A 24,662-nucleotide genomic window follows, 5' to 3' on the forward strand; every position below is an offset into this window, starting at 1 on the left:
CATTTCTTATACCTCACTTTCACCTTGCTTTGCAGCTTTGAGACCTGTGCCATTTTATTACTACACCCATAGGAATTTCACAAATAAATTGCTTTGCTCGTTAGTTCTGAGTAACTATAGTTTTTAAGTAAACTGTGATTTATAGTTTTTTTTTCCTCCGTATTTACCACCAGACTAGCTCCATTCCTTCCTTATCTTCAAAGTTATCAACCCATGAAATTTGGAGGACGCTAATAAATAGTTTGAAAATCGATGTAGAATAATCCTAGAAAATAAGTCCTAGAAAATGTATTGATTACTGTTATATATGAAATTAATCTTTATACTTTTAATTACTTGCAGACATTAATTTTGTGAACACAGCATATAGAGAAATAATTATTTTCACTCTTTTTTGATAACTTGAAATTTGAAGTGTAGAATAGATAATGGACCTTGAAATTATTATCAAAGTGAAACGTAATGCATTTCAGGACTTAACAAAGAATTGTTACATCTCACAATATTTTGACAACAGTTGATTCTCTCTTGTTTAGTATTAAACTTGGTTAGATTTATCTTAGGCCATGGTCTGATTAGAAATATGGGACTTAATTTTGGCAGTCTCCACAGTTGGCCTTTTTAAATGTAAAAATTTTGCAGAAAATGTGCTGCTATTATTTTAAAAGCTAGTAAAGGAATTTAAAAAATCCTCCATTTATTGAAAGTGATTGAGAGGTAAATTCAGGCATTTATACAGCCCATACACTGGGAGAAAGAAACAGGAAAATTGGCCAGGGAAAATTTTATGTAGGAGTTGGCCAAAGGAACAATATGTTTCTGTCATACAATGACATTTAAGGATATAAAATGACTTCTAATAACTTTCACAATCTTTTTAATATTTCAGATTATTTAGGATGTTTCCTTTTTAGTTACAGTTACAAAGCATCACTTAATAGCAGAGGGAGTTAGTAGGAAGTCTTTGCTTGATCTAACTACCCAGTGGCCTTGTGCCTTCCTTGTGGAAAACAAAAATTGTGTCATTAATGGGCATTTCCATTGTCATTCTAAGATAATTCCCCTTCTGATGTGTTGTGTTTATAACTACTGTGAACCTTAATGGGAATTGACTATCAGAGGGAGAGTGTACTGTACTGAATACGTTTTACAGTTACTATTTACTAATGAAAGTAGATTGTATTGGTGAAAGTTTAATTTAGTCCCTTTTGCCCACTCACATGCTTTTGCATGTGTTTGTGTGGGGGGAGGTGGGAAGAGGGCACAGACATGTATAGAATCAAAGACAAAGACAATTGCTACATTTCAATAAAACTAGACAGTACAGTCAAGTTATAGAGTAAGTTTCCACATTTAAATGTCAAAATTTCAACTGTAGATAGTATATATGTTAGGATTTTCCCCATTAAACTCTTTAGTTTTTGATATCAAAACGAAGTACTCTTTGTTATGCAAGCTTTCTCACTTAAGCATGTTTCAGGCTTAAATTTAATAGAACATATTCCCTTCTGAAGGTTCTTTTTATATTCCTTTGCTAAAGTACTACTAAAGCCTCATTAGGGTATGCAAACAATCCTGGTTTCTGGAAGGGAGTGATGTGAGTGAAGCACAGCTCTGGAAGGAGCTATCAAAGTGGAAGGACATGTAATTCAAAGACAGTCCTAGTTAAATTTGGAGAGGTTCATCACCAGAGGGTTGACCACCAAGTGATAAGCTCATTTGCCCACAAGAACAGTATGAAGACCACTTAAAACGTGGAAGGGTTGTGATCCACATTGGTAGGAATACCCGCACCAGTGAAATCAGGGATCATTTGACATAATGAAGTTTTTTTTAAAATGATAGTTATACAATTCAGTCTATAACTAAAGTGCAAATCTAAGGTAAGGAAGGTTTGCCTCCTTACCCCACAATTTAGCAAGTCCATCATCTTTTTTATTGTTCGTATTATACCTTTTTATTTCATTGATTTTTAAAATTTGTTGTATGCCTCTAATGAGTTGTTTAACTGATAAAAGTTCTAAACATCTTTTGTGTCTGAGAGTGTAAATGAGAGCCTTGGTTGTGTCAAAAACATTATTTTAGTCAATTAATGAAATGCCCTTTATTGTTCATGTCTTAATCCTGAAAGGATTTTTTTTAGTTCAGTAATTCTCTTGAAAGCTACATTTAAAATTATTTTGAAAAATGCATTTTGAAAGAATCATCCAACTTCCTTGGTAACCATAAGGTGGCTATAATTTTGTAGAGAGTATTTGCCATCCTCATATTAATGAATGATGTATTACAGTGCATCTTTACCATGTTATACAAATTTTTTTTACTACAACGGAAAATAGTAATAATGTTTATAATTGTCGTCTTTTTAATTTCATTTTATTCAAGTCTCGTGTGATTATGGAAGTTTGTAAACACATAAAAATCTAAAGCCAAATATGGCTCATGTAAGCAAATCTAATTCTTGTAGCTCTTAATTCTAAATTAAAGTTATCCCCAGAATGGAGTGATCACAGCTTTTTCCCCCTTAACGTATCTTCAAACACTGACACATAAAACTCTTTAAATGAAATTTATCCTACTCATTTCCATTCTAGACAGATATGTTCAACTGTGATCTATATCAATCCATATGTAATATGGATGATATTGATTGAATGTATTCTAAATTGAAGTCTCTAGAAATGAAGCTTTGTGGTTTTTTTTCCTCTGTTACTTTGTCCCTAATTTATGATTTTTTTAAGTTAGGAAAATTAGAATTTGGATTTTTCATAATTTCTGGGTGATTGATATGTGTTAATTATTCCCGTTCAACAAATAAGTGTAAAAAGTTTGGGGTTGTGAGGGGATAGAGATTTAAATGGATAAATTTGTCTCCTTGGAATGAAAATTGGGAGATAATTTTTATTGTTATTTTTTAATTGAATCTGTTTCATCATTTTAGGAAGTTCCTAGTGAGAAATTTGCACTACCAATGCAGATCTGCACCTGCTCTGTAACATATAATGATAGAGAATTGCCTGGGACATTGAGCGATTAAGTGACTTGCCCAGGGTCCTGCCATCAGAATGTCTCCAAGGCATCATTTAAACTTAAGTCTTGCGGACTGCAAGGCTAACTTTCTAATCAGTATAGCAAGCTGCCTTTCTCATTAAAATGTTCACATTTATTTTGCATACAATTACTGGCTATATAAAAGTAACAAGTCATTTTACATCTCAACATAATTTTTCACAATAGATTTGAACATAAAATATTTAGACATACCATTTTTTAAATTTTACAAGTCTTAAATAGATATTTCCTCAGAAAATCATCATCATTGAAATTACTGATTTTGTTTTTCTTGGGAAAGAAATGCTTGTTTCTTTTTTTGTGGAGCAAGCTGTTATCTTGTTTCTAGTTTGTGTGAAATCAGAAAGCACAATTCTCATTTGCATCATCTAATCAAAAATGTGTGGATTTTTTTTTAGTAAAAATTATATGTAAAACACTATTAATGTGTTCCTAATTGTAGGATCAAATTTTGTAAAATTAATATGATTAAATTAAATGAAGGTTTTTCTTAAATTGCTGTGATTATTTGGTATTATTTTGTGATTCTCATTTAAAGAATATAGGCGTTTTATGAATATTAGGAGCAAGGCATTTTTATTGTAAGCAAATTTGATTTTTATTTGCCATCTATATGGAAATGGGGTATATATATATATGTCTTGAACTTTTTAATTCACAAGGTTTGTAATAGGGTCCTCAATATGGAAAATTAGGTTGGTTTCTTTTGACTCAGTCAGCTGAAACAAATGAGCTTTTAGAATGAACTTTTAAACATTCTTTTGATATAAGGTAAACAATTATTGCCAATTTAAGATAACCTGGAGAAAACTTACTTCAGCTGTATAATAATACCAGTAATTTGCACACTTTGAAATTTAGATTCATATGCAGTATTTAGACTCACAGCCTCTCAGAGTTGGAAGGAACCCTAAAGATCGTTTAGTCCAAACCCTTCATTTTATGGATGAGTAAATTGAGGCCTTCAGAGATAAATGGCCAAACCAGCACTGAAACCCAGGTCTTCTGGCTCTCAATCCTTACTTTTCATTATAGTTTAGTTCCTAAATATCTAGTGTTCTTTTTTCCCCTTCTTATTACTATACAACTGGTCTTTCTGATAATGTACCTGGTTTTTTTTTCTAATTTCTTGGCCTTGAAGTATAGAATGATATTTGTGGTTATTGAACCTAAGCTACAAGTTACAGTTTTCTGTGACACTGACAGTAAGGACAAGTTGTCATTATTCAGAATTTTCTCTTAAAATGAGTTGCATCAAATATATCTGTATCAGAGTTGAATCAAACATAATTTGCTATTTAGAAAAATCATTATTTTTGGCTTCATCATGACTAGTAGCTTACATGGAATGTGCTATCAGATCCTAAGCTTGTATTTCATGAGAGAAGGCAAACCCATTCCTAGGTCTTATCTTTAGAATTGACTTCTTATTTTAATAGTGTTTCAACGTGTTCATTCCCAACCTCCTCCCCCCCTTTATTTACATAGATAGGTAATTAAATGAAGAAGATCCTTGATGAAATAATATTAACATAATTTACTATCGGCATTACACTTCTGGCATTTGGGATATATCTGGTTACATGTCACTGGCCTTTACAATTGAAAATGGTTTAAATGATAGTTATCACCATCTATGTGTGAAGCTATAACTGAAAAGACTGATTTACGGTGCATACGCAAAGAGTGGGGTGTTCTTGTTATTGAGGATGCGGTCAACATTTATAGAGCTTGCATGGTACAAAAAAAGTAATATTGGAAATAGCCAGTATTTTTTCATTTATTTGAGTTGCCCTAAAATTATATGTTATTAAAATATAACCTAAAGAAAATTACTGTAAACTATCCAGCATCTATCATCATGCTCAGAATAGAGTAAGTGCTTAGTAAATCCGCCGTTGGTTAGTTGATCAATACTGGCTGTAATAGGGGCAATCATAGAATGCCAACTGCTTCACACATAAGTGTTCTTTATGCCTCTTTTCCAAATAAATTAGTATAATCTCAATATTAACAATGACTACTACTAAAATATATTTTACATCCTCCCTCTATCTTCCTTGATTTCTGTTCTTGAAATTGGTAGGCAGAAGCCAGGTTTAGGAGCAATGAGGATTAGGATTATGCTGGAACGTTTCTGCTCCTACTAGGTATCAGAAGCAGCCAAACACATTATGAAAAAAAGGCATTTGGTGACATTTTCTCTGAAAAAGTGGGCACAGTTTAATATAAAGATTGTTAAACCCTATAGGTTAAAGCATTGTACAATAATTAGCATTGGAAGTGTTAATTAAACACCTTTTTGTGGCGTTACATTAAGTACATACATCAGTACATTTGTAAGAGGCATTGGGGTGAAATAGATCAAAGGATATTGGGATTAGAGTCAAGAAGACCAGGATTAAAATCCTACTTTATATACTTGATAGCTTTGTGACCATGGGCAGGTCACTTAATGTTGCTTAGACTTAGTTTCATCATCTGTCATATGGAAATCATAATATATCTTGTTTAATGGGTTATTATGAAGACTAAATGATATCATTTACGTAAAAGTACTTTACCAACCTAAAATCCCAATATAAATGTTGACTATTGTTATTATCATTATTATTATTAATGTAGAAATATTTTATATATTTAGTTTTAAAATAGTTCCCACTTTGGGATGTTTTATATACAAGAGACGTGTTAAAATATATGGAAAAAATGAATAGTATTGTAATTGGAAGGGACCTTAGGGCCCATCTAATGGAGCCCTATCTCTTATTGACTTAGATAATTGAAATTCAAGATTTCAAGATAGAGCTCAAAGCCCAGAGAAATATACCATCAGAATGCTAAGTTTTTCTAGTCCAACTTTGCCCATTAATTTCATTGATAGTGGCTATTTTCTGTGTCTTTTCCTCTGAGGTCCCTTCCAACTCTGTGATCCTATGAGCTCAACAGACATTGACAGCTATACTAAGAGGTATAAGGGTAACCTGTATCTTTTTGTTTTAAAGATGACCGTACAGGCTCCAGTGTGATCTAAATAAAATTCGCAAAAAATTTAAATCTTTAGACAGATAATTTCTTGGTTACAATTCCGCATAGTAGAAGTCAATACAGTTTATCTTTTATTTTGCTAAATAGTTATGATTTAATTGATATAAAAAGGTCTCTACTTCACTATTTGTGGAGAGTAATTATTTCATAATGGCTTAAGGTAGCAGCTTAAACACAACTGCTGTATTTGCTGCACATGGTTTAGTATACAGTAGGTAACAAGATAACAGTTTCAAAGTTGTGAAGCAATGCCATTGACAATTTCAAAAAAAAAAAAAAAATTTTCAAGAACCAAAGTTTAATACTAAATTTTCTTTTAAAAAACAAGTAACAGTTTTAACAGTGCTTTTATTTTTTACCTAGTCATCTACTTATTGAATATGTATATATTCACTTTAGTTTTATTTGGAATGAGCATATGACCAACTGTGGTTTTCAAAAGCTGGTTCTTGCTGGTTGGTTGGTTGTTGTCCTTTATTCTCCAAGAGGACCAAAATGATATCAATATGCTAGAGGCTAGTTTCAGTGTGTCTGACTTGGGCTGATCAGACCAATACAAGCTCTGAATACACCACCACAGGTTGGGCACAAATGGTCCCTGTGAACATTTGGGATGGATACTCTAAACTTGCTCATCCTGCATTTCCTTTGAGCTGTTTCAATTCTGCTTTGCTCATAGAGCACAGCACCTTCTCTGATGTGGGCACGCCATGCTGAGCGGTCCTGTGCCAGTGTCTCCCATGTCACATAATCACTTCCAAAGTTCTTAAGAGAGGCCTTGAGAATGTCCTTGTATCATCACTTCTTCTGACCACCATGTGAATGCTTTCCTGTGTGAGTTCTTCATAAAATAGTCTTTTTGGCAAGTGTATGTTTTGTATTTGAACAGTGTGGCCAGCCCATCGGAGTCGTGCTCTTTGCAGCAGAATTTGAATGGTTGGCAGTTTAGTTCACGTAAGGACCTCAGTGTCTGGACTGTGGTAGTCAAAAACTGGTTCTTGTAAAGTAAGACAAAAGACATGTTCTGAACATAGAGAGAAAGAAGTGTCCCTACTTACATCCATTTCTCAGAAGTATCTCATTTATTTATTTTTTGAAACTGCTTTTCCAGGGAAAATATCCCTGGAAAAATATCACATTCAACCACCTGGAGATTCTAGTCCATAATGAAAAGATTTTCTGTAAAAATTGGCCTTAACTCTTTTTTTTCGTATGTGGATAGGAGAATTGTGATGAAATTTGAGTTTATTAGAAAGTAAAATTTGCAGATAGATGCCTTTGTATAGTCTTATGAAGAGATTTTCCTGTGACAACTATTTTTTTTTTTCATTTAAGGTAAAAGAAGCTTATTTGCTATGTGTTCTGGACACACAGATTTAGCAGAATTCCCCAAGTTGTGCCTTATAAGCACAATGATCACTGGCACACATAGCAAGAGAAGTGAAATTCTTCAATAAGGTAATCTTTTGATTATAGGTTCAGTTTGACCTTTGCTGAGTTATATTTGTGAGAAATTTAGTTTATTTTTTAAAAATTATTGATATTTTTTGGTTTTATATTACTTCTGCTGCCAAGTACATACCTCCCCAGAAAACTGTCTCTTTTAACAATGAATAAAAATAGAAAAAACACATCAGTAAAACTGACCCAACATATTGTTCTAGTCATATATACATACATTCAATCCTTAATTTTCACAGGTGTAACATTCCTAGAAAACAGCACAAAAGTAAAAAAATGGGAATGTTGACACATTGAATCTATGTGAAATGCGGCTGTGTTCCTGCGACCACCAAGAACTAATCTTTTGCTAGACATTGGTAAAAATACATTTTTCTGCATAAAGTTCTTTGTAACAAAACATTAATTCTCATAATATACACTTTTCCTAACACAGTAACCATGAAATAACCCATAAAATGTGTGGTACACAAAATAGAATTGGTAACATGCAAAACATTTTTTCTTGCTAGTGATTCCCTAGCATTCTGTGACCTTTTGTGCTAATATCTCAATAAAATAAAAACATTGATTTCAGACAATATTCACTTTTTATAACACATGAAATCTATAGTACCATAAATACTGTACAGCAAATAAAATTCTTGTAGCTAAAACATTTTTTAACCTGAATCTTACCTTTCACTGTGTCAGATGGAGGTGTAAGGGTATTGTACCATATACTGTACTGTCACAAATCTCTCTACTCACAAACCTTTGACTGCCCTCTGAAAACCAAGCGGTAGGTTGCTGGGATTTTAGTTGCCATTGAAGATGCTGAGACTGGTGAGGTCTCAACATCGCCTCTGACATTACATTTCATGGTTAGTGGCTAGCATTGGAGATTGTGAAGGATGCACCAGCTTGAAATAATATATTCCAGTAGGATATCAGCTGCTCCACAAACTTGCATGAATTGTGCCTATCATTTATTTTTCTCTATTACCCATAGCCATAGATGTGCATAGTTGCCAATGTGAAAGTGAAAATGAGGATACTAATAAAAATCACACAAATGCTTGAAGTCACAAAAGTTAAATGCATGAATATTGAAGATTGACTATATATATATGCATATACAACCATAGTCTTCTACCTATTCAAAGAAGAGAGAATGATAAATTTTCTCGTCTGCTCTTAGAGTCCAAGCTTGGTTATTATAATTATACAGCATTTTATTTCTTATCTAAATCTTTTACTTGCTTTCACTATAGCTGGTTTGTACTAAATGTAACTCTCCATACGCCAGGTACACATTTTGGTACTTTTTAATTTCTTTTTTGCATGAAGGACCTCACTTATAAAAATCAGAGAGGTTTAAAAAAACATTTAAAGCTGATAGTTGTCAAGATAAAATATTTCCTAACTAGTCACTATTTCCATTACAGCTAGCTGATATGCCTCAACTTTCTCTTTTATTATTCTCTATGATTTCCAAAATAGTATGTGATGTCTTAAAATTTTTAAGTCAATTTTTATACTTTTAATTACTGAGTTTATGTAATTTGTGTCACAGTGGAAAAATCTATTTGGGCAAAATGACTAAAAACAGCATATTAAAAGTAAACAGATCAGAAAGTCACTAATTTCTCAATTTTCTTTAAGTATCTGTCGTTATAAGACTTGTTGCTCTGAATTACATACCCTATTAGCCAACATGAATATAGAGCCAGTGATGCTTTAAAAAAAATAAACCGACATAAGTTTAATTTAAATATTTGAAATTGTGATCTTTCCACTCTGAGTAAAGAAAAGTTTTCCTGAGCAAATTGGCAGTAATTATAGGGATCATCAATTCATGTACTTAAAAAGGAATAAAATTAATTTTTTTTAAAGTATAGTTCAGCCCATTCATTAATTCAGTATTACTTTTTTCTATCACATTGGTTTGCATTAGCGATATTTTAATTATTTTTATATAGCTACTTAACTGCTTTCTGTTTGCTTCCAAAGTGATTCTGTTGACTGTTTTAAGCTACATACTCTATGACTATCCTTATGCTAGGCTCTTTCATGAATTTTTTTTTTCTTCCATACCATTTAGTCTAATGGACTATCTCAGTTTTTGTATGATTATGATTCTTGATGTATTCTTTCTATTCTATTTGTAGTTTTAAAATCATTCTGAAAAATGGATTTGTGAAAGAACATAAAAAGAGGATATGACAACTAATGCGGGATAATAAAGCATGTATTAGATTGACATGATGTGTTATAGATTGAGATAAAGTAAGAATAGACAGAAAAGAAAAAAAAATACCTACCAAAAACCTGTGAAGTATATATGTTCTAATTTTCCTTAAGAAAAAAGGAAATCATTATTGAAATAGTACTTATTGTTAAATAAGAATTTCTTCAACCTCTTTTTATAATATACTTTACTCCTCGCACATTTGTCATCTGGTTATACTGACCTGAATTAACTTGTGAAATAGTCTTTTATTCATTAAAACAGGTAGAATAGAAAACCTTTGCATAGAAATATCATCACTATTTCTTTTAATAATTGGTTTTTGGTTAAGACTGAGCATACAGACAGAAATACAGTTTTGGCCTGTGAATAGACTGTTCTGTTTTGTAATGTTATTGCACTTCTCATAAAAGTTGTCACTAACCTTCTTCTTTTCCAATAAGGTTTATTAAATGCTTTATCAGTGATTTCATTTTCTGAAAAGATCTTTCTTTTCTGTTTATTATTCTAGGCCTTTCTTCTACTATGGATATTTGTCTTTCTTTTGTGTTATGGGAATACTCTTTTATAAATCATGATTGGTGTAGAATTTTTGAATGGCGTGTTACCTGTGATTCATTAATGCTACCTTGTACCTAGCAGATCATTTTCTGTTGCAAACGACTTCCACCACTGGTACAAATATTTATCTTATCCTATCTCTTTGCTGGGCAGGGCATTCATCCTTTGTAATAGAATTATTGAATGTGAAGGTCATTTGTGTTGTGTTTCAGAAGGCCAGAACTCAGTAAGTGGAGGAAGAACTTTGCATTTTAGGAATTCTAGGTTTCAAATCCAGTCCATTTTATTATTTGTTATGCAATCTTGGGGAAATTGCTGAAATTCTCTATTTTAAATTTACATACTCACTTATTGGATCATATATTATCTGTTTGGTAAGGATTTTGAGTTTTTACAATTTTGAAATTCTTTAATCTTATTTTATAAATGTAGCATCAAAAGAACCAAGTATTTTGAGTTGTGTGTTCTCCATTTGAAGGTGAATCCCTATGACCCAATGAATCTTTTGTAAAAAGTCGACTCAGCTAGGATGTTACACCACCATTGTCGAAGGAACCCTGAACTACAGGAAGAATTACAGATTCAGGCAGCAGTGGCTGCTGGGGATGTTCACACAGTACGAAAGATGTTAGAACAGGGCTATTCTCCAAATGGCAGAGATGCTAATGGGTGGACCCTGCTTCATTTCTCTGCAGCAAGAGGAAAAGAAAGATGTGTACGAGTATTTCTTGAACATGGAGGTAAGTGTCCTTTTGTTTCCCCAAAATTTTACTCCCAAATATAAGTTTGAAATTAGTTACAAGATAGTTTTAGTCATATGGCCCATGGAATTTCTTGTCATAGTAATTAGAAAATATTTTAATGTTCTACTTTAGTAGTGATTTTTTTCCCAATTACTTTCTAATTCTACTAAGCTCTGATTAGCACCTGATTTTTTTAAATGGTACCCCCAAAATGTGTATGCTGTTTTGCTATCCCACTTGATAACATTGCCAATTCTTTTTGTCTCTTTCCTAAACAACTCCTTATTCAATTGCCTAGCTTATTTTATTTTAGAAGCAGAAGCACTGGCCCTTGCTCCCACAGTTAGACATTTAGACAATTTTTTTCCCCACAAATAATTGCTCAGATTCAGCTACCTACTAGAGATCCTTTTACAAGTTAAACTCTTAAGTTTCATTATAAATTATTTTTTGAATTTAGTTCTATAGTGATATTGGTTTAGTTTTTCTGTTTATCTTTCCTAGAATTGCCTTTAGTTTTAGTTTGTAGGCATTAGAAGAATCTGGTTTTAATTTAGTATATAATAGGCCATTAGACATTTTTTATCCCAGTTTTTTTTTGCAAGCCTCATAAATATGTCTTATTTTTGACTCATTTGTCTAAAATTAATTTTCGCTATAATTCTCTTCATACTTCTGTCATTTACCCAAAGATATGTATTGTACCACCTACTTGTCTGAATTTTCTTTGTAAATTACAAACTAAAGCTGGCTTGGTTATGGCATATAAAGTAGATAATGAGAAATAAATTAAAGGATATAGAACTGGAAAGGACCTAGAGGTCATCTAGTCTAGAAAAATTCAGTGTTTTGAGCATTAACACAAGTCTGTCAGAAACAAATTTATTAATTATCTAAGCATGGTTGCTGAGTGAAAGAGAGAGAGAAGGGGAGAGGGAGAAGTCAGATCCAGTATGCAATGTAAGTGTTCATTCACATATGTTGATTTAGCACAGGACAAAACTAAGGACATGTCCTTTGGATAACAAGGGGACATTCCCTCTGTGCCCCCTTGCTCTTGGGATTTATCCTTTCACTCTCTTCAGAGGTGTTCTCAAGAGATAATTTTTTTAGTTGATTCAAAGACATTTCTACTCCTTGTTTGTTCATCATAGACACAATAAAAGTTTCTCCATTTTCAGGAGGATCCTTCCCTGAACTTGATTGCCCTCAATTATACAAAAGAAATGAAGAGCTTCAGAATAGAGTATTATGCCCTTGGAATTTTGTATAAGTATTGATAAGGTTTTCTATTCAGACTAGGACACTTGTCTAAATATTATTTTCTTAATATTTAATAACATAAAAAGAAGCCTTAGTCTTATATGCTTCCACAGCCCTAATTTTACAGATGAAGACCTTGGGAAGTTAAGTCCAGGATTCTGCAGTTATATAATGGACGTTTAAACCCGGGTCTTTTGGTTCTAAATCCAGAGCTCTTTTTGCCACATCATACACATGTATTTTTTTTCAGCGTACCAGATGCATATTAGGAATAACCCACTTTTATTTATAGAACATATTCTGTAATGGTATAGCCAGACTTTGTTTCTGACATTTGCACAATTTTTTTTTTATTTGAGGACCTTATTGTTGATGTGGCTGTGATCATGAATGAAATAAAAGTTAGTGTTAAAAGTCTCTGAAAACAGCCTCAAAAAGATAATTTAATTCAGTCACTTGGTTTTAGAGATGAGAAAACTGAGGCACAGAAAGTATATGAAAATAGTTCTTCTGAGCTTCTCATTCTCTCAATTTTAATATATCTCCGGACTTTGGTATGGAGGTTAAGGGTCAGGAATGGTAGATTCATTGACTTAGTCTTGCCACAAACTGAGAAATTTGGTTGTGTACTGTCAATACAGTTTTTACATGTGCATTTTTATTGTCTTACTGCTCCCTCTACCTCTCTTGCTTATACCTCACTTTTCTGTTACTGGAACCATAGCCTATTGGTTCCTATTCTGGTTTTGCCACTAGTATTATTATTTTCTTTCTCTCTCTGTCTCTCCCTCTCCTCCTCTTTCCCTCCTCTTTCCTTCTCCTCTTTCTCTTTTGCATGCCTGCATATGAAATGCACTTTATAGAATGTAAACTTGTATCCTTTCTTTATCCTTCAAAGTCTTTCCATGCTAATTATACTAATATTTGACTTAATAATTCCGTCATCATATTTTCCCACTACTTGTCCTCTTTGTGATTTGTAGAGTTGTCCATTTTCTTTAGAACATGTTCTTATCATTGGCGTCCTTAAGTTCTATGCCTTAGAGTCTGGCATATTGAGGACCTACACAAATGTTCCCTATATACTTTAGCTTCTGAGGTAATACTCCTATGTCCTACTATTACCCTTTCTATTGCCTGCTACAATCAGATGTGATTATTCTTAAGAATTGTGTATGCCTTAGCCATAGATTTAAACGAGAAACTATGTTTCCCCAGCCTACTCTTTCCTGTCTCTTGTTTTCTACTACAGATCTGCCTTTTTCTTCCTGCTAACCGCCTTCTCCCACATATAAGTGATCTTGTCAGTGCTGAAATTAATGTTGCTGTGATGGTCTTTGATCACCATGACTAGAATCCAGAACTGCTTGGTAATGGCACTCTAGATACGTGGAAAGGTGGATGGGCCTAGGCCTGGAAAGAGATTGGACTCGAACCGCCCTTCAGCATCTTTCTAGATCTAGAGCAGATTGATTCAAGGGCAATTAAAATAGACTAACAACTTGAGGCACCATAGATCTTCTCTGTGTCCCCCTCATAAGGAAAGGACCCATCTTTTCTTTCCTAGCGATTGTAAACCCGCCTATCTGTTTGCATAAGTAACCTCACAGTGGGCCTTAGGAAAGTACCTGAATTGAAAACTGCTAGGAACTGCATGTTAATTATTTAAGAGGTTCTGGCTCTGCAGATGAATATTTGCTACCACTCCTCAGTTGAATGTTGGACTAGGATGAATAAAGCTGAAGTAAAATGAAGGAGGAAGATTTTAAATATAAAGAAAAAACACTGTCTATCCCAGGAAGATTCTCTCATTTTCCTAATAAATAAATAAATAAGGTGGCCAGGTAGGATTCTCTAAAATGTAAAATTCTTGTGCTTTCTCATCTTTTTATTTATTTAGCCAAATCCATGTTATTTAATAGCATTGAGATTTGTTTGTTTTTTAAACGTTAGATGAGAAACACTGTCATATAATTAAAAGAACACTGAACTGAAATCAGCAGTTCTGGATTCTTCTCTCATTTCAACAAAAATTAAATATCAGTTACTTGTGAAGCACTGTGCTAGATGCTGGAGATATGATGGCCAAATGAAAATGACCTTCAAGAGCTTATATTCTTCTTAACTGTTTAAAGGATAAAGTATTTACACAGGTAAACACAAGGTCATTTGAGAAGGGAGAGAGTATTAATAACCAGAGAGATTGGGACAGGCTTCCTGTGGGAGGTGATACCTGAGATGAGCCTTGAAGGAAGCTTAGGATTCTAGGAGACAGGGGAAGTGGGAGAGTGTTCCAGGTACATGAGACAGCATGTAAGAAGGCATGGCAGGTAAGAGATGGAATGCCAAGTTCAGGAAATGGCAAGTCGACTAGTTTGGCAAGAACATAGAATTCACGAAGGGAAGTAATATCTGGAAAGGGAAGTAAGTCTGGAAAGATAAGCTGGAGCCAAACTGTTAAGGGATTTAACTGCCAAACAGAGTAGTTTATATTTTATCATAGAGGCAGTAAAAAGCCACAGAAATTTTTTGAGCAAGAGGTGATGCAGTGAGACCTGGTTTTTAAAAAGACTATTTTAATTTTGAACTCAGTTTGTGACTGTGAGAGAAGAAAACAGATGGGAGGGATGCTGTGGAGGCAGAATCAACAGATTTTTGATAGCAAGTAATTCGATATAGTAAATGAGAAAGAGGGAAGATTTGAGGGTGATTCCTAGGTTGTAAACCTGAATAATTTGAAGAATCAATCAATTAATAAACATTTATTAAATGCCTATTATGTACCAGGCACTGTGCTAGGAATGGTGGTAACCTCAGTAGTAATAGGAAGTTAGGAAAAGGATTTAGATGGTTTTGAAGTTTTGGTTTGAGGTTTGTTTTTTTTTTTTTTTGTGAATGGGGGGATTAGAGTGGGGTGGGTTGCTAGACAATGGAGATTCATTTGGGACATGTTGAATTCATGATGCTTGTGAATAGCAACTATCAAGAAGTTAGTGATAAAGAGACCAATATTGATTTTGAGAATCACTTATGCAAAGCTGGTAACTGAACCTTGGGAATTGATAAGATCACCAAAAGAGAAGGTAGAGAAAGAAGAGGAGAGGGGCCAGGACAGGGACAGCCATAGTTAAAGGGGTGAGATACTAATGATGGCCCAGCAAAGGATACTGAGAGGGAGCAGACAGGAGAACTAGGTTGGGCATCATAAAATCCCCCAAAAAGAAAATTATCAAAAAGGAGGAGTGTTGTATCAACAATATCAAAAACTTGTGGAGAAGACAAAAAGGATAAAGGCTGAAAAAAAGATCATCAGATTTCACAAATAGATATGTGACCTTGGGCAATCCTTTAACCCCTCTAAGCCTCAATTTCCTCATCTCTAAATGTAAGGTTTTAGACTAAATAAGGTTTATATTTGCTTCTAGTGCTAAAGCTCTGTGGTTCTATTCTAAAATGATTCCTTAATACTCAAGTACATTGAGTCATAAGTTTTTTAGCAAAATAATTCATATTAGCTATATTTGCACTGCCATCATTGGACAACAACAGATACACACACAAAAATTAAAATATGGTAAAAAAATTGCATGCCTCTTCTGGATCACTGCCTTGTTGTGGCATAGGAGCTTGTGTAGTAGCTCAGTGCTATATTATGCAGAGTTACCCAAGACAGATAGCTCATAGCGTAGAACTCTGACAAAAAGTGAACTATGTACAGAGGTTTACAATATTGTACAGGAAACAACAACAAAAAACATCCCAAAGAGAAAGAAGAGCAAGAAAGCAAAATGGCTGTCTGATGAAGCTTTTCGAATAGCTGAGGAAAGAAGGAAAGGAAAGATATACCCAACTGAATGCAGAATTCCAGAGAATAGCAAGGAGAGATAAGGTTTTCTTAAAGGAGCAATTCAAAGAAATAGAAGAAAACAGTAGAATGAGACCAACAAGAGAGCTCTTAAGAAAATTAAAGGGAATGTTTTGTGTAAAAATGGGCATGACAAAGACAACGTTGGTAGAGATTTAACAGAGGTAGAAGAGATGGCAAGAATATATAGAAGAACTATACAAAAAAGATCTTAACATCATCAATAACTAACATGGTGTGGTTACTGATCCTGGAGAATTAAGTCAAGTGAGCCTTAGGAAACATTAACAATAAGGCTAGTAGAGGTGATGGAATTCCAGCTGTGCTATTTAAAATCCTAAAAGATGATGCTGTTAAATTGCTGCATTTAGTATGTCAGCAAATTTGGAAAACACAGGAGTGGCCACTGGATTGGAAAAAATCAGTTTACATCCCAGTCCCAAAGAAAGACAATGCCAAAGAATGTTCAAATTATCAAACAGTTATGCTTCTCTTATATGCCAGCAAGGTTATGCTTAAGATTCAGCAATATGTGGACCAAGAATTGCCAGAAGTGCAGACTGGTTTTTGAAGAGGCAGAGGAACTAGACACCAAATTGCCACCATCTGCTGGATTATGGAGAAAGCAAAAGGGTTCCAGAAAGATAGCATCTACTTCTGCTTCATTAACTACACTACAGCCTTTGACTGTAGACCACAACAATATGTGGCAGGTCCTCAAAGAGATGGATCATCTTGTCTCTTGAGGAATCTATATGCAGGCCAAGAAGCAACAGTTAGAACGAACCATGGAACAACTGGTTGTTTGAGATTGGGAAAGGAATATGACAAGGCTGTATGTTGTCACCTTATTTAACTTATATGCAGAGTACCTTATGTGAAGTGCCAGGCTGGATGAATCAAAGGTTGTAATTAAGGTTGCTGGGACAAATATCAACCTCAGATATACAGATAATACCACCCTTATGGCAGAAAGTGAAGAGGAAATAAGAAGCCTCTTGATGAGGATGAAAGAGAGGAGTGTAAAAGATGACTTGAAGCTTAACATAAAAAAGAAAACCCTAAGATCTTGGCAACTGGCTTATCACTTCCTGGCAAATAGAGAAGAAATGGAAGAGTGTCAGATTTTCTATTCTTAGGCTCAAAGATACAGTGACTGCAGCAATGAAATTAAAAGAAGGAAAGCTATGGCAAATCTGGACAGCAGACTAAAACGCAGAGACATTGCCTTGCCAACAAAGGTCCATATAGGCAAAGCTGTGGTTTTTCCACTTGTAAGGTATGGCTTTCAGAGTTGGGCTGCAAGAAAAGCTGAGGCCTGCAGAATCAATGCTTTCGAATGGTAGTGCTGGAAAAGATTTTTAGTAGTCCCTTGGACAGCAAGGAAATTAAATCTGTCTATACTGAAATTAATTCAGACTATTCTTTGGAAGGACAAATACTGAAACTGAAGCTTAAATACTTTGACCACAAAATTAATTCAGACTATTCTTTGGAAGGACAAATACTGAAACTGAAGCTTAAATACTTTGACCACATAATGAGAAGATCGGACTTACAGGAAAAGACCCTGTTGTTGGGAAAGATTGAAGGCGAAAGGAGAAGGGGACAGCAAAGGGTAAGATGGATAGAAAGTGTCATAGAAGCAAGGAGCAGGACAGACTTTAGGAGATAGTGGAGGATAGAAGGGATGCTAGGGCCCATGAGGTCATGAAGCACCAGACTGAATGACTAAACAACAACAAAAAAATTGTCGGAGCACACTAGGCATTTTGAGACATTAACATATTAGGAATATAACTTTAGTAATGGCAGTGGTGATTTTCAGAAGTAGAAACGTATATAGTTTTTATGTTGTCTGTGTAGAATGGGAAAAGGAAGAAAACTTAGTAAAACTATTAAAGTTGAAAAAAGCATACAAAGCAAATCACACAGTAGATTTAGGAAAAACATCTCTGTTCTCATTTGGTTAATTCATTCAGCAAGCATTTATCATAAATAGAATTCTCTCGGCGGAGCCTTTAAATTGCAAATAGAAGTGAAGAACAAAAATTTAAACTCCTTATAGCTCTCCACACAGATATGTCCCTCCCCCCCACACGCATATGCATATAACTATATAGGAATTCTGAGTAACATTAGGTGTTCCTAGACATTGGTGGTTCATTGAGTCTGTTCCCCTAGATTTCTTTCATAGTGAAGGAACTCTTGTGTCTGTAGTAGATTTGGGCAAGACAGTATACTACACCTTTTTCTTTTCTTCCATTTTTTTCCTTTTTTTTCATTTCCCTCTCACTTTTTTTCTTATCATCCTCTCTTGCCTTCAAGTACTATCGATACTAATAGACATTAACCTTATTAGTGACATTCAGGTTTTAAGACAGCTATATTTACAGATACCTATAAATAAGTAAGCTCATGTTTTTACCTTAGGTATATAAACATAAATATATAATCTGTAGACTCTGTGACCATTTATTTGGCTATATATACCATCAGCAGTGATTTATTAACCACTAAGACATATCACTGTAACTTACTAATTAGTTTTATTTTTATGTAATATATTGGTGGAAGCTAAAAATTCAAGATATGTCATTTAGCATCCATGACATAAACTTTGGAGTTGTTATGAACTAGTAAAAAAAGTTTCAGCATAAATACATCTAGATATATATATATATATGCTATACATCCTTACATAAAAACCTAGAGATTGAAGGGTTTGTAATAGACTGTCATTTAAACACAACCACCAAACTACATACCTTCTGTCTTTTAAAAATCCAACATTTCTCAGGAAACCACTCTTTTTTATAGTATAAGCATAACATAATGGGAAAAGTCCTGGGATGAAATAAAAGAGATTGTGGTATTAGTTATGGCTTTGATACTAGCTTCGTTGTATGTTGCTGTTTGTGTTGTTGACTTTTCCTCATATGTAAAATAAGGGACTTGAATTAGATGATTGCTAAGTTAAGGTTCCTTCTGTGATTCTTTGATGTGTTGAAAATCTAGAGTTTAACCTAGGTTAATTCAGTGGCAAGGTGTAAGGAAGAGAAAAGAAAAGGAACATCCAACATAGGAAAAAAAACCCCACACAAGGAAACAAGTTTCGGTTATAGGATCATTCCTCTAACTTTATTAATAAATGGAACAAATCCGGGTAGAAGTAAGGGCCACTAAAGAATACTTTACAATCTAGCTAAAATTTGTCCACACTAGCAGTTGGAGAAAAGGGAAAAATCCAACACTTTCATGAATAGGATGGCATGGGGCATGTCCAGATACAGGTTACAAATGGACAACTTCTTGGCAGGATCATTTCTTTTTAGAGGAATAGAGGGGAGATCCTTCAGAGTTCACTACTTACTGCTTATCTGTTTTAGACAAGCATAGTAGCACTTTCTTCATTGCTGCACTTTACTTATATGTCAAACAGACTTGACTGAGTAGAAGTATTTCTGCTGGGCAAAATAAGCCCCCCCCCCGCCAAAAAAAAACCATGAACATTGTTTGCTCCGCTCATGACTGTTTGCACCAGGAGGTGGCAGTAGAATACTTTAAAAAAAAAATCTGATTGCCTTCATTTTTTAATCACATAGTTTCTCAGTTTTGTCACTTACCTCTAAGGCAGACCATGATATTCTCGCTATCACTGTGGATGAAAAAAAAAACCACATGCTCTTGTTTCTGGTCTTTGTATGTTTTAACTTCCCCTGACGATTTACTCTGATACCTCTTCATGGCATGGAGACAGTCCTGGCTTCTCAAAAGTTATGCCAGTGCAGTACAGGCTTTGTCAGGTCTTCAAAGCTGGAAAGGCTTTGAATACAAGCCTAGAGGTAGCCTGTGTATCTGTTGTCAGAGGACTAGACTGGCTAAGTTCAGAGACTGCTCATGAGAAGGTTGACTACCACATGATTAAGTTTTTTGACTTCCACAGCTCATCAACAATTTACTTGTGCATCCTGTGCCAGTGAAGGGAGTATTCATGCCAATGAAATCAGTGTATGTTTTTATAAATCTGTCTTGAAATCTTTGTGGTTTTATAGCTCTCGTTAACAACTATGTATTTAATTGAAAATTTTCACTTTCCCAAATATCAATATTTTATATATCGTTACTTGCCTTATTCATTTGAGTCCATCGTTGATAGTATTTTTTATTTTGTCATTTTGTTGATCATTACACGAATATTTAATTCCACAACTTTGAAGGTTGATGATTTTTCAAAAAGATTTCATGCTTTTTTTTACCCCTTGTATTTCCATGAAACAAGGTAAACTAAGAATTCTTTTGTATGAATAAAACAGCATTTTAATAAGTCATTTGAACTGAAAAATTTAGCTTTTTGCATTTAAATGCTAGCCTGATAGAAGTATGAGCACAGCAAAGTGACCTACTTAGTCTGATGACAGCAGAAGCTATTGCCCTTGTTTGGCCAGCTGGTCAGGCAATTCTGGTGGAACCAGAGCCACAAACAGCTGTTGATCCAGCCTTTTGGTTTAAAGAAAGGTTCTAGGGCAGGTGATGAAAGTCTCAGGCTATGGCAGTAGGTAAAGAGTGCACAGGGTCATAATTTATCTTAGTTTTATTAAGTCAGTCAATTTAGGAAGAGTTTTGTAAGATTTTCAAAAATGAGAATATATACACTACTGAAGTTTCTTCTAATTTTTCACACAATGTGCTGCTTACATTCTTGTAAATTCCTAAGTTCTTGTAAAAATAATAACTCAAAACAGACTTTTCATCTTATGAAAACATGCTTTATCAAGATCACTTAAAAACATATATCTTACATGCTTTGGAAATCCTACAGACCACAGAGAAACTTTTACCTAATACACCCTAAAATAACACAATCTGCCAGACCACAGTACGTCCGCAATTTAGAATAGCAGATGTTGCTACACATGCTTCTTTTTAAGACTAAGAAGCAGCACAAGAGAAAATAAAACAAAAGTTTGAAATGAGGGGAAAACATGTTAGAGATGAAGGTTTGGAATAGCCAAAAGAGAGATGTAAGCAATTGGTTTCAAATAACCAGAAGAAAAGGATGTGGCTATCAGGGAGCTCTATGTTTTGTGGATGCCTTTTCAAACACTTATGTGATCTGTCATCCCCATTCCATTAAGTTAAACTTGCTAGCTTTCCATTAAAATGCATTTTAATTTAACTAATAAAAAGAATATTATACGTTCATTTAAAAACTTTGATTTAAAATTTTGTTCTAAAATGTACATTAGGGTAGTTTTTTCTCTTACTGCTTTTTTTTTTTTTAACATATTTTGTTTTGGTTTCAACTTTAGCTGATCCCACAGTTAAGGACTTAATTGGAGGCTTCACTGCTCTTCATTATGCAGCCATGCATGGTCGAGCCCGGATTGCACGCTTGATGTTAGAATCTGAATACAGAAGTGACATTATCAATGCAAAAAGCAATGATGGTTGGACTCCCCTCCATGTAGCCGCTCACTATGGTAGGGACTCATTTGTCAGACTCCTGCTAGAGTTCAAGGCTGAGGTCGATCCACTGAGTGATAAAGGTACAACACCGCTTCAGCTAGCCATTATCCGAGAGAGGTCAAGCTGTGTGAAAATCCTTCTGGATCACAATGCCAATATCGACATTCAAAATGGTTTCCTGTTACGATATGCTGTGATCAAAAGCAATCACTCATATTGCCGCATGTTCCTTCAGAGAGGGGCAGATACAAACTTGGGTCGTTTAGAAGATGGACAAACACCATTACACTTGTCTGCTCTTAGGGATGATGTGCTTTGTGCCCGAATGTTATATAATTATGGAGCGGACACTAACACAAGGAACTATGAAGGACAGACCCCATTGGCTGTTTCAATAAGTATTTCTGGAAATAGTCGACCCTGTTTGGATTTCTTACAAGAAGTAACAAGTATGTAATATATTTTATTATAATTGTCATTGTATTATTGCAGTTGTTTTTACTTTTGCATGTGTTTTTTTTTAAGAATTTGAAGCATTTACAAACTTCATGTAATATCAGGCATCAGTCATTCACAACAGCCCTGACTGGTAAGTAATGCTTTATTCATTCAAAATACAAAGGAAGTTACCTTCACATCACATTAAACATCCTGTGACAAATTAAAGGGGAATGGATGCTGCTACTGATGTTGGGGATGGCTATAGTTGTACAATAGAAAGGGGAAGAGAAGGATGAAGGAGAATCAAGAAAATTACAAAGGCTCATGTTAGAACAATGGAAAACAATCCCCATTGGCCATAAGGTTTATCTTTTCAGACTCCATAGATTTGATATTGATGCTGGGATTAACATGAGTTTTATTATTTTTCTCTAGATATAGTGATATTGCAGCCTGTGATGCTTAATTAAGATATCTTTTAAACTTGTTTATTATGTTTTGTATATTGTGAACTTATATTTAAAGGAACAGTGATGTTACAAGTTCACATTTAGTTATTTCATGAGTTTGTGCATCCTAGCAATTACAGATGAAAAACATTTGTTTTACCATTTTGTTGCTGTATGTACTATTTACACTAAGTTTTTTTCATTTATTTGTTTCTTAGTTTCTTGAAACATATTATGCTTACTCTTTATGGGGATGTAAAATAAAGTCAGGGCTAAATGATTGCAAAACAATTCAGTGGTTTATTGAAACATTGGATTAGTGCAGTGATAAAAATCAATCCTACTTATTTGAGTTATTCAGTCGACAGTCATTGTGGATCACATTTTAACCCTATGCACTGTCAAACGAAACATTCCTTGCTGTTGCTCTTTCCATTAGTTTATTTGATATTTTTAAAGTATAAATATTTTCAATCAGTTTTCATGATGTCTTCAGTTTCATGGTTACTTCTTTTCCAGCAAAAATTAGAGGTTTTTTCAATAAGTGAATTCATTATTGTACTCCTTAATCATTTAGATGTATCTTTTTCAGAAAAGATACAACATGTGGTTCAGAAATGAGACATAAAATCAAATTTAGAGTTCTAATCTTGCCTCTACTACTGATTTCAGGCAAGTGGTATCCATCTTGACTTTCTTCCCTTTCTATAGGAAATGTAATTACCATGCTTTGCCAATCATCTTTGGATATTTTAATGATATTATGCCACTAGCAAAGAACTAATACTTAGAATGCCTAGCTATTTGCTGTCTTCTCTGCAGGAAAATCTGTGTGATCTATATATATATGTAATAAATCGCATAGCACACAGTTTTGTTTTTCCTAATAGGGATGTCTGCTTTGGATCCACTTTCTCTTGTCCAGCCCCTTTATTACTAATCATGTAGTACAACAGAACTATTGACTGAAAAGCTTATGTTTATATGGTAATTCAAAAGTTACATATCATCTTCCTTACAGCAACTTTGTGAATTTAATAGTATATTATCCCCATTTTACAGATGAGGAAGCTAAAGTGTAGAAACGTTGTGATTTGCCCAAGGTCACACAGCTATTAAGTAGCAAAGCCAGTTCTTAAACCCAGATCTCCTAATTCTAAGCCCATTGCTCTTTCTACCACACCATGCCTGTCATACCCAACTCCCACTCTGCTTAGGTAGCTCAGAGATATTACTGTTTATACCTTGACTTTTAAAGGTACTTTTTACTGTAGCACTTCATTCCCACTCCTCCCCTACCCCTCTCCTAGGGGTATTAAATGTTGTGATTGGTCATAACATGTAATTTTAACTTAAAATGTTAGTTTAAGGTGTTTTGATCTCATATGTTAAAGTTATTGCTAATATCAGTAAAATTAAATGAAACTGGCCCAGCTACATAAGGAAGGGCATTTTGGTCTGCCTCATTGTCATTATTTGGATAAAATAATTTGAGCTCAACTAGAATTTGAAGAGGATTGGAATAATATGTTTGCAATGATATAGCTTTTTCTTTCTTCCTGTCTAACCCTGACCATTTCATCTCTAGTGCTATGATGTTAAAAAAGGTATTGAGTGAAATTTCAAACCCTGCTTCTCTCAGCAACTTTCCTAGCAGTCTTCATTACAGCACTGATAAGGACTTTGGTATTGTCACAGATAAAACTAACCTGATCTAGAGTCTTAGAATTGTGCTGTGCTATATCTCCTATAAAGTTTTCATTTTATTCTTTTATGGACTCTATTTTTTTTTAATATTTGCTTTTTTTTTCCTTCATGTCACATTTCTTCATACATCACATTTTTGAGACTCTGTTGAATTAACCTTTGCAAACCAAATCCAGAAAGACACACTGCCATTTATTAATAATATCCTTCAACTATCTCTCATTCAACAGGTATTTTTACTGTTAAAATAAGGAGAATTAGGAAGGTAAATTGCTTCTGACCATGTGTACCTAAAAACTCTAGCTCCCTATGGCCTGGAGCAAATGTTCTCGACTTTTTTTGTGTCCTGGACC

General features: G+C 34.2%; 1 protein-coding gene across 1 annotated transcript in view; it reads left to right on the plus strand.

Annotated features, from left to right (window-relative positions):
* ASB7 (ankyrin repeat and SOCS box containing 7) overlaps window positions 1–24,662 on the plus strand; it is a 36,725-nt gene that overhangs the window by 318 nt on the left and 11,745 nt on the right. Inside the window, exons 2-4 of the mRNA XM_036736792.1 lie at window positions 7,456–7,578; window positions 10,851–11,112; window positions 21,556–22,161. Coding sequence (XP_036592687.1) covers window positions 10,902–11,112; window positions 21,556–22,161 — 817 coding nt within the window. The 5' untranslated portion in view covers window positions 7,456–7,578; window positions 10,851–10,901. The remainder of the gene's footprint in view (window positions 1–7,455; window positions 7,579–10,850; window positions 11,113–21,555; window positions 22,162–24,662) is intronic.

Source organism: Trichosurus vulpecula, chromosome 8 (genome assembly GCF_011100635.1).
Source record: "Trichosurus vulpecula isolate mTriVul1 chromosome 8, mTriVul1.pri, whole genome shotgun sequence".
Classification (NCBI taxonomy): domain Eukaryota; kingdom Metazoa; phylum Chordata; class Mammalia; order Diprotodontia; family Phalangeridae; genus Trichosurus; species Trichosurus vulpecula.